This window comes from Strix uralensis, chromosome 19, assembly GCF_047716275.1.
Source record: "Strix uralensis isolate ZFMK-TIS-50842 chromosome 19, bStrUra1, whole genome shotgun sequence".
Lineage (NCBI taxonomy): Eukaryota > Metazoa > Chordata > Aves > Strigiformes > Strigidae > Strix > Strix uralensis.
This window is the reverse complement of record NC_133990.1, coordinates 12227351-12241341: the sequence shown is the minus strand read 5'-3', so window position 1 is coordinate 12241341 and position 13991 is coordinate 12227351. Positions and strand designations below refer to the sequence as shown.

Sequence of the window (13991 nt, the reverse complement as noted above, 5' to 3'; positions counted from 1 at the left end):
CCCTACGGTGACAAACAGGGCAGATCTCTCGCCTCCTGCACTCATCTGTTCGCAACAGTCTCAACCTCCACTGCATAGGAACAGCTCTAAGAGCCAGATCAAAGGTGCCTCTGTCCCATATCCTCTGTGCACCAGTGACCATGAGGCACTGGTACACACTGGTTTAAGGCACAGTGGATGCATCAAGTGACCCTTCCCCACTATATCCTCCCAGACCCAGCTAAACAGAAAGGAAAAAGACAAAGATGCCTGTTTATCACATAGTGGATGACTTTTTTGGTTTCTTTCTCTGGCTTAGAAAAGGTAGAATTATAGAAAGCCAAAATTGTTCATGCTGAAGTTGGATTTGTTTCTATGAAAACTATCCTCAACTGATAGTGAGCAAAGTAAAAGTCAGTGGCTCTCAGGCTACCTATGTAATCAAAGCCTCCAGCTGCAGAGGATGAAATACAAACATTGGGCTGTTTTCTTTCGACTGGTCCAGCATTTGTAAAAAAATCTTATTAATTTTTAGAACAATTCATTCTAACAGATTTGCCAAGTGACAGCTCTTATCTGGAAATAGCTTACTGCATGAAATCAAAATGGACGAAGTATGTCACTGCTAATCAGATCCACAGCAGGGCTTGAACTCCTTTCAAAGCAACTGATTTCTTACAGCTTCTGCTGGACAGGTGACCTACCTTTTTGATGATCTAGAGCTGTGATGCACCAGTTAAAGCCTTTGGTGAAAAAAAAAAAAAAAATCTTTCTTGATATTAGATTGCTGCTTTTTTGTTGTTTGCATTTAAATGGACACTACTTCAGAGCCTGTCTCCATGGGCAAGTATTTTTATTCTAACATGTTTAGATTCGGCATAGCCCTTAAAACCAACAAATCATTGCCACCAGCCTTCTTGAAACCATCTTTTTTCCTCATAAGCCATCTCTTTGCCAACAGAAAAACCTGCAGAAGCTAAACCAAAGCAGGACAAGAAACAGATGTCTCAGGCCTATCACTGAACACAAGCTCTAGGCAATGTGAATGAATGTCCCATTTGATAAACAAATCCAAGAACAGCAGTAAATGCTGCTTTCTGGAGATACCATCTTCTCAATTCTTTCCCTCTATCAAGCCCTCTAGTATTATTTGTTTAGGCATAATGCAAAGAGTATTGTAGGATTCGGGACTACAAGCCAACTCAAACTGCCCAGGCTCAGACACACTTATTTGCTTGGTGAGTTATTTTAAAATATTCCAAGAATGCAGATGTGCAGATTTACACGCCTCTGGGACCCTCCTCTTATTCTTCTTCACCTAATGTTCAACAAGAAAGACAACAGGAACAATTGCTGGGTTGATCCTGGCTAGCCATTCTGGGTTGCCCTTCACGCTCTGAAGCAGTGCATTTTGTGGAAAGGATGGGAGGGCTGCGGTCCTCAGTGCAAGTGCTCCTCATCCTGCGATGCAGTCACGGGGGAGAGCACAAACCTGTACCCTTCCCTCTCAAGTGTGGCTGCATCTGCTCTCACTGGCAGGGGCTTTACACTGAAAAGCCAAAACAGAAAAGACGTGATTTTCAAGCAGTGAGATCAATGTGATGCTGAAGAGAGATAAATTAGACTTATTGCATTTATTGAAAAATGTGTTTAAAAAAAAAATCTGGATTTGCATTGCTAAAGTTCTCAAGAATACAGTTCATGCAGAGAACATGAAGGAAAGCAATTATTAGGTGCCAGTACTCCAGCTGCTGGGTGATTGCATGTGTTTACACAGCATTACACTTCAGTCCTTGCTAAGCCAACACTATCGGACATTTCATGACAGTTTCAGTTGCTGGAGTAATTGAGGGGTTGCTATTTAGGATTCTGACAGCTGGAACAAGCTGTTGTGCCTCCTATCAGACACCAATAAACAACAGTCACTTCGTGCTCCATAGCAGAAGTCAAATGATGTCTGACAAAGTCTCCTCTTGACTGTACTATATGGAAAAAAAAAGTTTCAAACTAATAGGTCTCTGCAAGACTTTAAAAAAGCTCTAGAAAAATATGGATCAAGATATTGGTTGTATATTGTATATCCTTCTTTTAAACACTGCTATTATCTTTCAGAATTATGCTAGTATTGTTCAAATAACGCTCTCCTTTCCACTTTCCAGACTAAGTTCAGAAGATTTTAAGAGGCTTCTGTCCATTAGGATTCTCTTTCGTACAAAAAGAGGGTATTAACAGGGCTCCTTCTGCAGCATACAGGAAAGCAGGAATTCCTGCTGGATGTGCTTTAGGTGTTAAGGCTACAGGCAAAGTTTAAGTAACAGTCAGTAAAGAGAATGAAAACAAGAAACAAATGGTCAGATGAAAAAGGTCAGATCTTCCTCTGGAAGGGTGTTTTTCTCCCTCCATAGCACAGGAAGCCTGAAGAATCTTGGATCCTAACTCAGGAACCTCAGCAAGATGAGATGGACTGCAATACTTCTAGGGCAGGTCTTCAGCATCTTCATATTTTCAGCTTTTAATCCAGCCAGGTGACTGAAGCAGAGGACTGAGGACAAAGGAAGGAACATTCCACAGCCTCGTGAAACCCATTAGCTCTCTGAGAGGAACAAACAGCAAATCTATCGGGACTCAAATCAGGTTTAGTCTTGGTGTGTGAACAGACAAGAGAGCATTCAGGGAAGGGCAGCTTTTTACAAAAGCACAAAATCCTTCCAAGTCAAAGGCAAAGGCTCAGAGCTAGTTGTTTATGACGGTGAACTTCCCTCTGGAACAGTCATTATGAACAGTGTTAAGGCAGCAAATCACAGCTTACAAATTCAAAAGCAGTAACTCATTCAAGGAAAAAAAAATGCCTTTTCGTAAGTGCTTGTGCACATTATCAGCAAGATCAGAGAGGCTAAGTGTCCAAATAGCCACTGTTTCTCCTGCGGCTTATTATTCTGGACTCACATTGGCAGGAAGCCATACCAGCTGGCCTCCCCTTCCCTAGGGCTGCTGTTGGGTCACCATCCTGACCATTTTCAGAGCCATCTCTCCTTGATCAGATGGTACCTAGCACAGAGATGAGAGCACACAGTAAGCAGCTGCTATAAGGAAGCAGAAAGCAAACATATATGCATCTTCAGTTTTCCTGGTGATAATGGTGCATCCCACCCCAAGAAGTACGTTACTTACCATGTGCCCAGCCTTAAGAATCCAGAAGAAAGCGAAGTTCTCATAGGCCTTGTGGAAAGCAGCTGTCTCAGTGGATTCTGGAGACACATAGAGTGCCTTCCACCTTTGCTGGCTGAACTGGTCCAGATTAGGCCATTTTAATTTCCGAATCCATGCCTCCTGGCCTGTTAGAGATAAGAGATATGCTCGATTACCGATCCTGACACAGCAGCTTGGGAGTCCCAGTTCAGCTGGATGCCCACTATGCTAGATAGCAATACAGCAGAGTTCTCAGACAGTCTCTGTTCTAAAAACAATTTTGCTATGCCTAGAAAAATGACCAAGGCTGTTTTCAGGACAAGCTGAAACAAACCAACAGAGGGACAAGGAAAAAAGAAAACAGTGAAGATATATGTGAAATGAACTTAAGATTGCACAAGTTGCAGTCCTAGCAATTCTGACATATTTTGCTTTACTCCTCTAACACCTCGAATGTCCTGCCATGGAGGAGGATCGGCCACACAAAGTCCCCCTCTTGGAAATCAGAAGGGACGCTGCTTCTCTGTTTGTTAAAGGCACTCAACAAAAAGAGCCTGGAAAGGTTTTCTGTTTTCAAGTGCCTGTTAAAAAAGGTGGAGGTCAAGACAGCAAAAAGACCAATTCTAGGACACCAAGAGGGACAAAGCTTCAGCCTACCTCTGAACTACTGGAAGAATTTACATGTTAACTGCAGCTCAATTTTAGCTCAAAATGTGATAAACTGGAGCACTGCTAACTGCTAATCTGTTTTGACAGCCTAAATACTCTGTTTCCTGATTTATTGATTGCTATGTTGTTCATGAAGGGCATCTGAATATCTAAGTGGGCAGAGACAGACAAAGGATAAAGCCTTTCACAACACAGGAAGATGTTTGCCCAGTCTGGGACTGCAGATTATTTAAATCAATAAGTAAAGGTGAATAGAAGAGAGCAGGGCAGTCTCACAGCATAAGGCATTTCAGCAACACTTGGCCTGGCTCCCAAACTGCCACTTAATCAAGCCTGCATCTTGCAAGCAGCAAGGGACAAAGCCTTGAGTGGCCAAGCCACACATTACTGAGCAGCAGGTGTGATCACTCTTCAACTGCACCCTCCTCGGGTAATTACCCTTGTTCCATCTCACCTGGCCCCATGCTCTCTGCTGCAGGTCGCTCACTGAAGGCTGACCTGCATTGTGCACAAATCTGTAGCCTTTGCCCCAGAGAACAGGATCTTCAAGGCACACCAGGACAAGAGAGGATAATCTCCATATATTTATTCATCTATCCTCATTCTTCATTTATGAATGAGCATACATACATATATATATACGTGTCTATCCAGAAGAATTAAGTGAATTATTAGCTACCTACTTATTTATGGGCTTCACCGAAACAAGCAATTATTGATGTTGAGGATCCATTTCCCAACAGTATAATGGAGGTTAAAGAAATTGCCTCTCTCAAAGGGATGTAAACAAAACATACTAAGAGCTGCTCGTTTATGACTGCAGTATTTAAACATTGCCAGTTAGATAGGAGATTTGCACAGAAGACTGCAGAGACCCAGGTACCAATATTACTGGCAACTTCACGTTCTACTTGTCACATGTTCTGTTCCCAACCCCAGTCAAGAAGTCCCTTACCCATGGTGTCAACAATGAGATCCAGCTGCCCGTTATAGACTGTAACATTGACGTTGGCTGCCAAAAGCTGATCAACAATATCAATGACAGGTTTCATGAAGTCCTCTGCCATGTTCTCAAAGACTTTTCTGGACTGACCTGGTTGGAACCAGAAAGAAGACAAATTTTAACTGGTGAAGAGTGTCATCCCCAAGCTGGGACAGAAGCAACTGGCTAAGGGCTCTAAAATGCATAAAAACCAGTCTGAGCCCAAAGCAGCAGCCAGTGATTTATGAGTCTGAGGAACTAAAGAGAACCAGAAAGCAGCCATGCTCCCGCTGGAGCTCACACACAGCACTGTAGCTTCTGGCTCCTGCTATACACTGACAGGGTGCTGGCATCAGTCCTTTAAGCCTTCCTTTCCGTTTTACGCACCCCCTTCCACACCATGCAGCATTACATGATACCAGATTTCTGGCAGAGAAAAACTGACAGGAATTTTAGCAAGATTTCATGAAAGACAGAAAACAGCTGCTGAGATATGGAGGATATTCTTCCTCTCCATGTATTTTTAGCTGCTTGACTAATGATAGATACAAGCAGCAGAACCAGAACCATGTCTGCTCCCATGGGCCTGCCCCATGACATGTTCGTTTCTGAGAATAAGTCCTCTTCTTAGGGCCAAAGATAATGAAAATTTAATGTGACTGCTTGCTACAGTAAAGTATCTTCCTATGGACTGCAATACTGTAAATGGCAATAATTAGATCCACTCTAGCAGACAGGAAAGTACCTCCCCATTTCACACAGTCAGGAATAATTTTTAGCTTCTTTCTGATGGGTCCATTCATCAATTCGTTTAGGCTGTCCTTATGCATATTTTTGACATGGCGCTGGTAAAGTCCTACTGAAAAAGAGAGAACACGCTTTGATTAGTGGCACATTTAAGACAGTCATCCTGCATAGATAACAATTTCCAGTGTTACAGTCATGGCCAACAAACTCTTTTCTAGTGAAAATGCAACACCAGAGAGAGAGATTTGCTTACTTTTACTAGAAACCCCTGAAGTCAACCCTTATTTAGGTCAGGGGATGATACAGGAAGAACCCAACCATTCATTTCTACTTCTGTTTAACACAGCACTTTTTCAGGGGATCAGCTTCTGCTTTTGCTACTTGGTACAGACACAATTTCTTCTCCTCAACAGACCAGTTACTTTTGAGCTGCAATGCTTTACTTTTAGGAGTTAACTGTGCCATTCACCTTCCCTGCTGAAGCCAAGAGAAAGAGATAAAGAACTTGAAAGAAACTCTATACATGTGTTTTTCTTGCATAAAGATCATGGAGCGAGAGTCTAATCAGACTATTTATATTGATGAGACACTTTTTGTTCTAGCTTGAAGACAGAAATGAAAGACATTAAGAGGAAGTAACTTAAAGGTCATAAAACAATGTTGCAATTATACTGACTACTTCCTTGGTGTAATTTGTGCAGGATGTATAGGTGGAGGTGTAATCTATAGAAGGGTTGTTCCACATTCCTATTTATCCCTATTTATGCAAGAGCAAACAAGTTCTGCTCAGGAGAGTATCAATATCCTTTGGATTTGAAGGACCCATTTTAAGGATGTGCTAATTTGAGGCTGTTCCCACTATCAGAGTTGAAGGTATGTGAATGCAAACATAGGGCCCCAGAAGCTCGAGTACTTTAAATACAACTTACTGAGAGGGAGATTTGCTTGTTCATTTGATTTCATTTCTGGAACCTCCTTAGTCATGATGTTATAAAAGTTCACGTTGTCTGTGTTCTGAAAACAGAAGATAGTTTCAGTAACACTGTAACAAAAACGTTTCTCAGATATGAGGAACAGACTTTCTTCTGAAATCAAAGAGATAAGTAAATCCTAAATAAAGGACCATGTGACCTGCCACTTCACCTACACGTCAGGAAGATACTTATGGAGAAACTTTGGTTCTACATTTGCTTTGTGAAGTGGGAAGAGATTTCTCAAGTCTGTATTGTTCACACATGGGTTGTGCCAGAGATGCTATTTACTTCTCTGGAACGGATGTGAAGCTACAGGAAGCCTTACACCATGCAAATGACTCCAGATTCTCATTACTCATTATAGAGCTGCAATGCCAGATGATGCTTTCAGATGGTCTCTTCTGCTAGATCTAGTCTAGCCTAACGCTGCCTCTTGCTCAACATCCTCCCAACCTACAACCCTTCAAAATCTAAAATCCTTCCTCAATAACGTGGTGATGGGTATTAGCCACCCCTGCTGACATCTGGATGCATCTGCGAATTGTAGAATGGCAGTTCTGATGCAGACAGCAGACTGCCTGCATCCAAAGGACAAGTGTGATCAGTGTTGCCATTAGATAAGTTACTCGAGATTCCCGAAGCCCTGCTTTACTCAATTTTTGAATTTTTAAAGTTCTGATGCATAGTCAGAAATCAGCTCACAATAGCAACCCTAGAAGGGCTGAAGTGCCTGCACCCTGACAGCGATATCACAACTGGGAGAAGACAAGCAGACTTGAAGAGCAACCACAAGTGCCTTCCAAACATTAAGAAGTGAAACCAACTATGTGCAAGGCACTGTCAGTTACAAAACAAAACAAAAAAAGAGCAAGGAAAGGAAGCAGTTCTAGACTAGTCTTTCCATTTGAGGAAGCCAGAGCCTTACTTATACTAAAACAAAAGCATAAGAAAGAATGAGATTTTGGAGCAACCCTTCAACAGGAAAAACAAGAGCAAAACTTCACCTATCTTTTAAGCTGGAACTTGCTAAATAACAAGATGTACCCACAGTAACAGGACATAACTTGAGGTTCCTTTCCATCCTGTGCACCTTTTGTAGTTCTTTAAATACAGATCTATGCTTAACTTGAAATTTGTGTCTTGCTGGATGCAGTTTTCAATATTCAAAACAAAGCTTTTGAGGAGACAAAGCCCATTTAAGTTGAAACTGGATTCTACAGAAATCAACAGGACTAGTTGCATGCTAAAAATTAACTGTCTATTTAAGCGACGTGCCAAGCTGAAACCTTGATGCAATACTGCAAGTGGGTCGCCCTACCCACTGCCTCTTACAATCACACAGTGGCACACAGCAAACAAACAGCTCTTTTACATCAGCACCGGGATAAAACAAATACTGGTAAAAAGGACTGGGCAGGGGGTTGGAGAATTCACACCAACTCAGTGCTCACAGAAAGGATAACCTGAAACTGTGTGCCTCTCCAGGCACCAGGTAGTTATTAATGCTGGTCAAAGAAGATCTCACCTCTTCAATGACACCTTCAGCCTTGCCCCAGAGCTCAGTGGCCAGCCCATATTGATTTTTATTTATTGCATCCATTATTTCTCTGGCAACAGCAGTTACCTCTGCTAGACCATTATCATCAAGGAGAGACTGGAAGACAAACACAAAGGAGGACAGCTTTAAGTATAATTTCACATTCATGTCTCGCTAACAGTCTCCATGCATTCGAGGGTTTATTCCAGCTAAGAGCTAACCTTAAAAATCAACATGCACTTATACCATATGGCAGTACAAGTAATCAGGTGAGGACCAAGAGTTTAAGAAGGTACTTACAGTGCTGTAAAGGTAGGGTCCCCAAGACAGCACAGAGTCTAAAGAAATAGAACATATTTCAAACATCTAAGTTTTCAAGATACGATTTCCTTTACTGTAGCAAGAATGATTCTGACAAAAATATACAGAGATTAATTAATCAGTAAAAAGTACTGTCAGCTCAGTTTAGCCCAAAGGTTATGTACCACAAAGCAGGTTTTTTACAAATCCTGAGAACCAATAAAAATGATGCAACGTCATTAAGCCCCTAAACATGAATCAGTGAAATTTATTTAAAGCAACAGACATGTTCTTACCAAAATATTCTTACTCCATCACTGCAGCACATTGCTAGAACATGGGAAGAGATCTGACAAATGAATGGGCATTGTCTAAACTGATCTGTTTGCAAAAGTTACAGGGGACAAAAAAATCTAATTATAAAACAAATCTGTTTTATAACAAGGCCTCAAGGATCAGCTGATACGATACAGATAGGAGTTTGCTTGATATTGTCGATGCTGCAGAGAATCTGGGAAGCCCGCCCTTGCAAATCTCATTAAAAGAGCAAGAGTCCTTTAATTGGCTTTTTGTCCTCCACCAGACACACACTCTATCTCTTCCAGGTCTGTGAGCACATCAGTTCCTCAGCACAAGATCTTCTTGTGAAAAGAAAGAGAAAACCTCAGGTGCAACCTTGTCAATTATTTGGTGGCCACATTTAAGTGCAGTGGTCTTACCAAAACACCTCAGAGGCTGTGAAATGTCCCTGTGTAGGGACATTTCACCTCTACCTCCCTTCAAATGCAAGTATGCTCCTCAGTGACTTTGCTCTCATAATCTAGATGAAGGTAGATTCTTCAATCACAGCTTGCAATGTTGAAGCATTTATTTCTGATTTACCAGACTCACTAGAGATTTAATTCACTTAAGGCAGGACTGGCATTTCTGACTCTAGCTACCCATGGAATGATAAAAACAACAAAACAAAACAACAGCAAACCACCCACAGTCTGAGGATTTTAAACATACCCAAAGGAGAAATCCATGAGTCTCCAAGAGCAGTCCCCATGAAATTGCACTTTATGGTCCCTTTTTGAACAGCCTTGGTGAATAAGAGGAAAACCAAAACCAAACAAACAAACAATCAACTTCCAGTTAGATATTCATGACTCTAGAACCAGTTTTCTTTAAGGGAAAAAAATAAGTAGCAGTCTGAATTTGGCAACAGGGACAGTGTATTCCAGGAAATATAAGTACTCATAGAACACGATGTTTTAAAGTGAAAAGTGAACTACATCCTCCAACTACTTACCTCCTGCAGCTCTAAAGCAATGCCAGCAGCCATTTTACCTCCGTAAGATTCAGAAAATATGTAGAATGGGATGGTCTGGAGAGAGAGAAGCCCCACAGTGAACCCATTGGGCAGAGGGCAGAAGAAACCTCCAACCATCTCCCACATCCCACAGAACCCAGGCACTGGCTGTTCACCTCTCGCTTTCAAACACTGGATATTTTTCTGATTCTAAGCTGCAGATAAGACTTCTGTAACATCCTGGTGTAATTACTGGGGAAGTTTTGAAGCAGGTACTTCAGTATTTTGGAACTAGAAACAGCCATGATCCTAAATGCCTCTTGGATCACAAGATAAACAATAATCCATCCCATCGCTTATCTAACTAGTACCAAATTCAAATTACAACTTCTGAATTGTGGGAAATATGAGGCAGTGGTTATACCTGCACTGACTCCCACCAAATGCATGCTACCTAGTAGCAAACACTGCCCACCTGGAAGTCTAGTCACTAATTCTTTTTGAGATCTGTTTAAAAACAAAGAAAAATATGATTCTAACCAAGAATTCAATTCACTTACCTGGAATTCTGTTCTACATGTGAAGAATTCTCCAAGAAAAACCATCATATCAGAAACTACTGTGGTAAGGTTTTTGGCAAACAAGCTACAATCATCCACATAACTGAATCCAGTGCCCACAGGATTATCCACAAACAAGATACTGGCTGCCTGCAACTGTACAAGCAGAAAGAAGGTTTGTATGAAATCTCAGTTCAGCACCAGTGAAAGCCTTAGTTCTGATGGCACAAATGATTAAGTGAGCCACCAAATCTCTGGCTCCAAAAGAACTTGCAGGAAAATTAGGTGCAAGTCCAAAAGAGAGAATGCTACAGGTTCTACTTGTCTGTCAGAAGGTAAAATAAGAGGGTTTTTCTTTTGGGTTGCGGGGCTTTTGTTAAATTGCTATAGCAAATGCTACAGTTGTACAGTTACAAGTGTACAAATAAAATCCGTAGATCAGCAAACAGCTAGCACAGCTCAAAGCAGTAAAGCTCACAAATAAAGAGGTGCAACATAAGGTCTTTCAATCTGCTCAATCTGCAACAAGAAAGGCACCCAAAAAATTCCAGGGATCCAAGGGCAGGTCACCCATACGGTCTAGGGAACTCCAGAGTAGTTAGACTATCAGTAGCTCAGAGCACAAATACATTTCATTGAATAAACTTCCACCTTCATAGGCAGCTGTAATTTGTTTCCCTTGAAGGCCACACTGGACTCATAATTACGAGCCATTGGTTATACATTGCCAGCCATCCAGAAAAACCTCTATGAGTGTACGCAATGAAGCTCTGATCTGAAATAACATCCTTCTAGAATTTCCCCACTCTCAGTTGCCCAGACACCTGCAATTCACAAATTCATGGAAGCCCAAGCATATTCCATCAAATCAAACTAATTGGTCTATTCTTCAGTTCTTAACAAGGTTATTCCTATAAGCCAATTTATTAACCATACTATTTTAACATGAAATATTATAGTTCTGTTGAAATTTAAATGAATATGTTCTGTGCATTTTTGCATAGCAACAAACATTTGCAATCAATAATTAGAAGCTGAACTCTCTGCTATACCCAGGTTGTATTTCTTGGTTTCATTTCTTTGTCTAATGGACCAATCTCTTCAAAGTTCCCAAATCCACAGCCTGAAGCTCCTGGACCTCCCTGTGGGGAAATACCAAATGACAAATAAGTTAAAAAGCAGCATGGTATAGATATGACAGACAGGAGAAAAATAAAAGCAAGCCAGTAAGTAGAAAGACAGATGGTAAATTTAAAAAAATGGCTTTTGCACTACATGTTAATTTGCAAAGCAGGCTCTCTTCCTCATTGTCTTTCATTATGTGTACACATGCCATTTCTGAAAGTAAGAATTTAAACAGAGAAGCAATCACCCACTGTGAAAGCATCTAATGAGTTGCATGCTACATGAGTGCAGTTTGAAAACCCTTCCCCTTATTCCCTTAATACCAAATGCAGAAGTTAGCTATCTACAGAGGTTTGCAAGTCATTAGTTTTATCAGCATGTACAGCATGTGCATTTCACTCTGATGAAACAACCCAGGAAGAAAAAGACCAAGTCATCCAGTGATTATACTCAACATTAACTTCTGAAATGTACTGCTAGAGGTGAATGTGGAGCACACACCACTGCCTTTTATCAAACTGTGATTGAATGGGACCAATCTCTAAACAATGAGAGTCTCTCTTACTTGTTTACATTTAGAAATCTTTCCAAATATCTGATTATTTTATCTACTCTCTCACTGAACATTGTTTAGACTGTAAGCTCTTCAGGAAAGGAGCTGTGACACCACAATGTACTTGTGTCTGGCACAAAAAGCATTACTGTTGTGTAAAAGGTAAGAACCACCTCTACTTCTGTAATTTAACTTGATGGAAGGTGAGCAGTTGAGGACCTCATTCACCAGGTGAATCATTTATGACAATTTTGAACCCTGATTCTGTAGAGCTGCAAGACATCTATCAGAGTGAATCGGGCACATATGGAAAGAATTATCCCTTAAGTGGCTTTCACCAAACCTTACCTGAAGCCACAAGATGAGAGGTAATTCTGTGAAGTCTTTTGTTGGGTTATTTGCATAGTAGAGCCACCAGAACATGTGGGCCTTACTTCGAACTTGCACATATCCCCACAGCTCCTTGGGCTCTTGGGATTGCCTTAGAACTACACCTTCGGGAGGAAATAAAAATCAGCTAGGTAAAAAGGCTCAATTTTGGGCTTATCCACCAGATTTGTTCCAAAACATTACATTTCAATCTTGGGTGTGATAATTAGAAGTGCTTCCATTAAAAAAAATTACTGTAAGAAACCTGCCTACACTTACACCCACACACATAGCTGAGTTATCATCAATGAATGAAGATAAGCATCTAATTAAGTGCTTACTTATCAGGGCCTGACAATACAGCTGCTGCAGAAATAGCAGCCCAATAACTAGGATAATTTTTTCTACCAGGGAAACATTTAAAGTCTTTTCAAGGCCTGAGCTGAAAGCACAGCCCCACTAGACACAATGGAATAACTCACACCAGCTTCAGGGGCACCAGGGCTCCAACGCTTTGATTTGAGTCTCTGGGAAGATCAAATAATTGTACAGTCGCCAAGGACAGTATATGTAGGATAGACAGAGGGGTCACGTCTAAGCAAACCCAAGATCTAATCCTAAACTCAATTAAGTCAGTAGAGTCTTGTCAACTTGAGCACTCAGTCTATTCTACATCTAGGACACAGACGCTTTCCCAGAAACAGACCTTTGAAATTACATCCCTTAATCTTCTCAATCATGACAGAAGGCAGCAGCCCACTGGAGAAGCAGCAATAAAGCTTTTTCAAGTCACAGTGCCCAGCCTTTTGATCCACGGGACACAGTGCTGAACAAGTTACTCAGCATGGACATCACACTTTCTTGATCAGCCCTCACTGCAACAGCCGTGACACCCCGATACGGCTGGTTCGCTCCTTTGCAGCCCCCGACCCGAAGGGTCTCGCAGGTAAAACACTGCGGCCCAGGACCTCTGCTCCTGCCAGCCAGGATCAGACAGCACCGCAGGAACTCCTGCTACAGGTACGGGGCCTCACGGGGCGTCTTCATCATCCCTCGCAGCTGCTAAGGAACAGAGGAGGGTCTGGGGATGTTTTTCAGGGCGGACAGGTGACAGCTGAGGGTAAAACAGCTACGAGAAGAGCTGCCCTGGCTTGTGGGGAAGCGTCTCCAACCTGCTTTACCCAGGTGAACCAACTAGGTCCTGAATTCCCACGTTCCTGCCCCAAAAGGGTTCCCTGGGGCTCCGGGGAGAGCAGACCCCGTCAGCCGGGCTGGGAGGAGACGAATCCCCAGGCCGCGATGGTCCCCGGCAGAGACACGGCGAAGCCCCCACTGGGGCCGGCTCCGAGCTCGACCTGCTCCCACTGGGCTCCCACAGCGCCGGTGCTTTTGCCACCCCCTTCGCCGCGTCCCGCCCGGCGACCAGCCCTGGCAAGACTCAGACACCTCTCGCGGCTGAGCCCAGGCCCTGCCCGGCAGCAGGACATGCCATGCCCGGAGGCCGTCACTCCGGTACTGCCCGGGGCAGGGCCAGGCACAACCCACCGTCCTGTCCCGTCCCGTCCCGCCCCTCAGCCCCGTACCTGCCGCCAGCCCCGGCAGCAGCAGCAGCGACAGCGGCAGCACCGACGGCCCCATCCCGCCAACAGCTCCCGGCGCCCGCGGCCGCGCCGTCACGTGCGCAGGCACCGGCCCGGCCCCGCCCCCATGGGG

At 42.8% G+C, this 13991-nt stretch overlaps 1 protein-coding gene across 4 annotated transcripts; it reads right to left on the bottom strand.

Annotated features, from left to right (window-relative positions):
* Positions 1-815: 815 nt before the first annotated feature.
* On the bottom strand, positions 816-13970 carry SCPEP1 (serine carboxypeptidase 1). Of its 4 annotated transcripts, none has more exons than XM_074889156.1 (13): positions 13862-13970; positions 12258-12403; positions 11284-11373; positions 10232-10387; positions 9672-9746; positions 9389-9461; positions 8378-8415; positions 8066-8194; positions 6496-6580; positions 5565-5678; positions 4793-4930; positions 3151-3314; positions 816-3027 (listed from the first exon to the last, which is right to left on the bottom strand). In XM_074889156.1, the coding sequence occupies exons 1-13, from the start codon at positions 13914-13916 to the stop codon at positions 2962-2964; spliced, it is 1329 nt and encodes a 442-aa protein (XP_074745257.1). In that variant the 5' UTR covers positions 13917-13970; the 3' UTR covers positions 816-2961. The 4 variants fall into 4 exon arrangements, with proteins under 4 accessions (XP_074745257.1, XP_074745258.1, XP_074745259.1 ...); XM_074889157.1 differs by having other exon boundaries at positions 5565-5675; XM_074889158.1 differs by lacking the exon at positions 13862-13970 and adding an exon at positions 12985-13307.
* Positions 13971-13991: the final 21 nt, after the last annotated feature.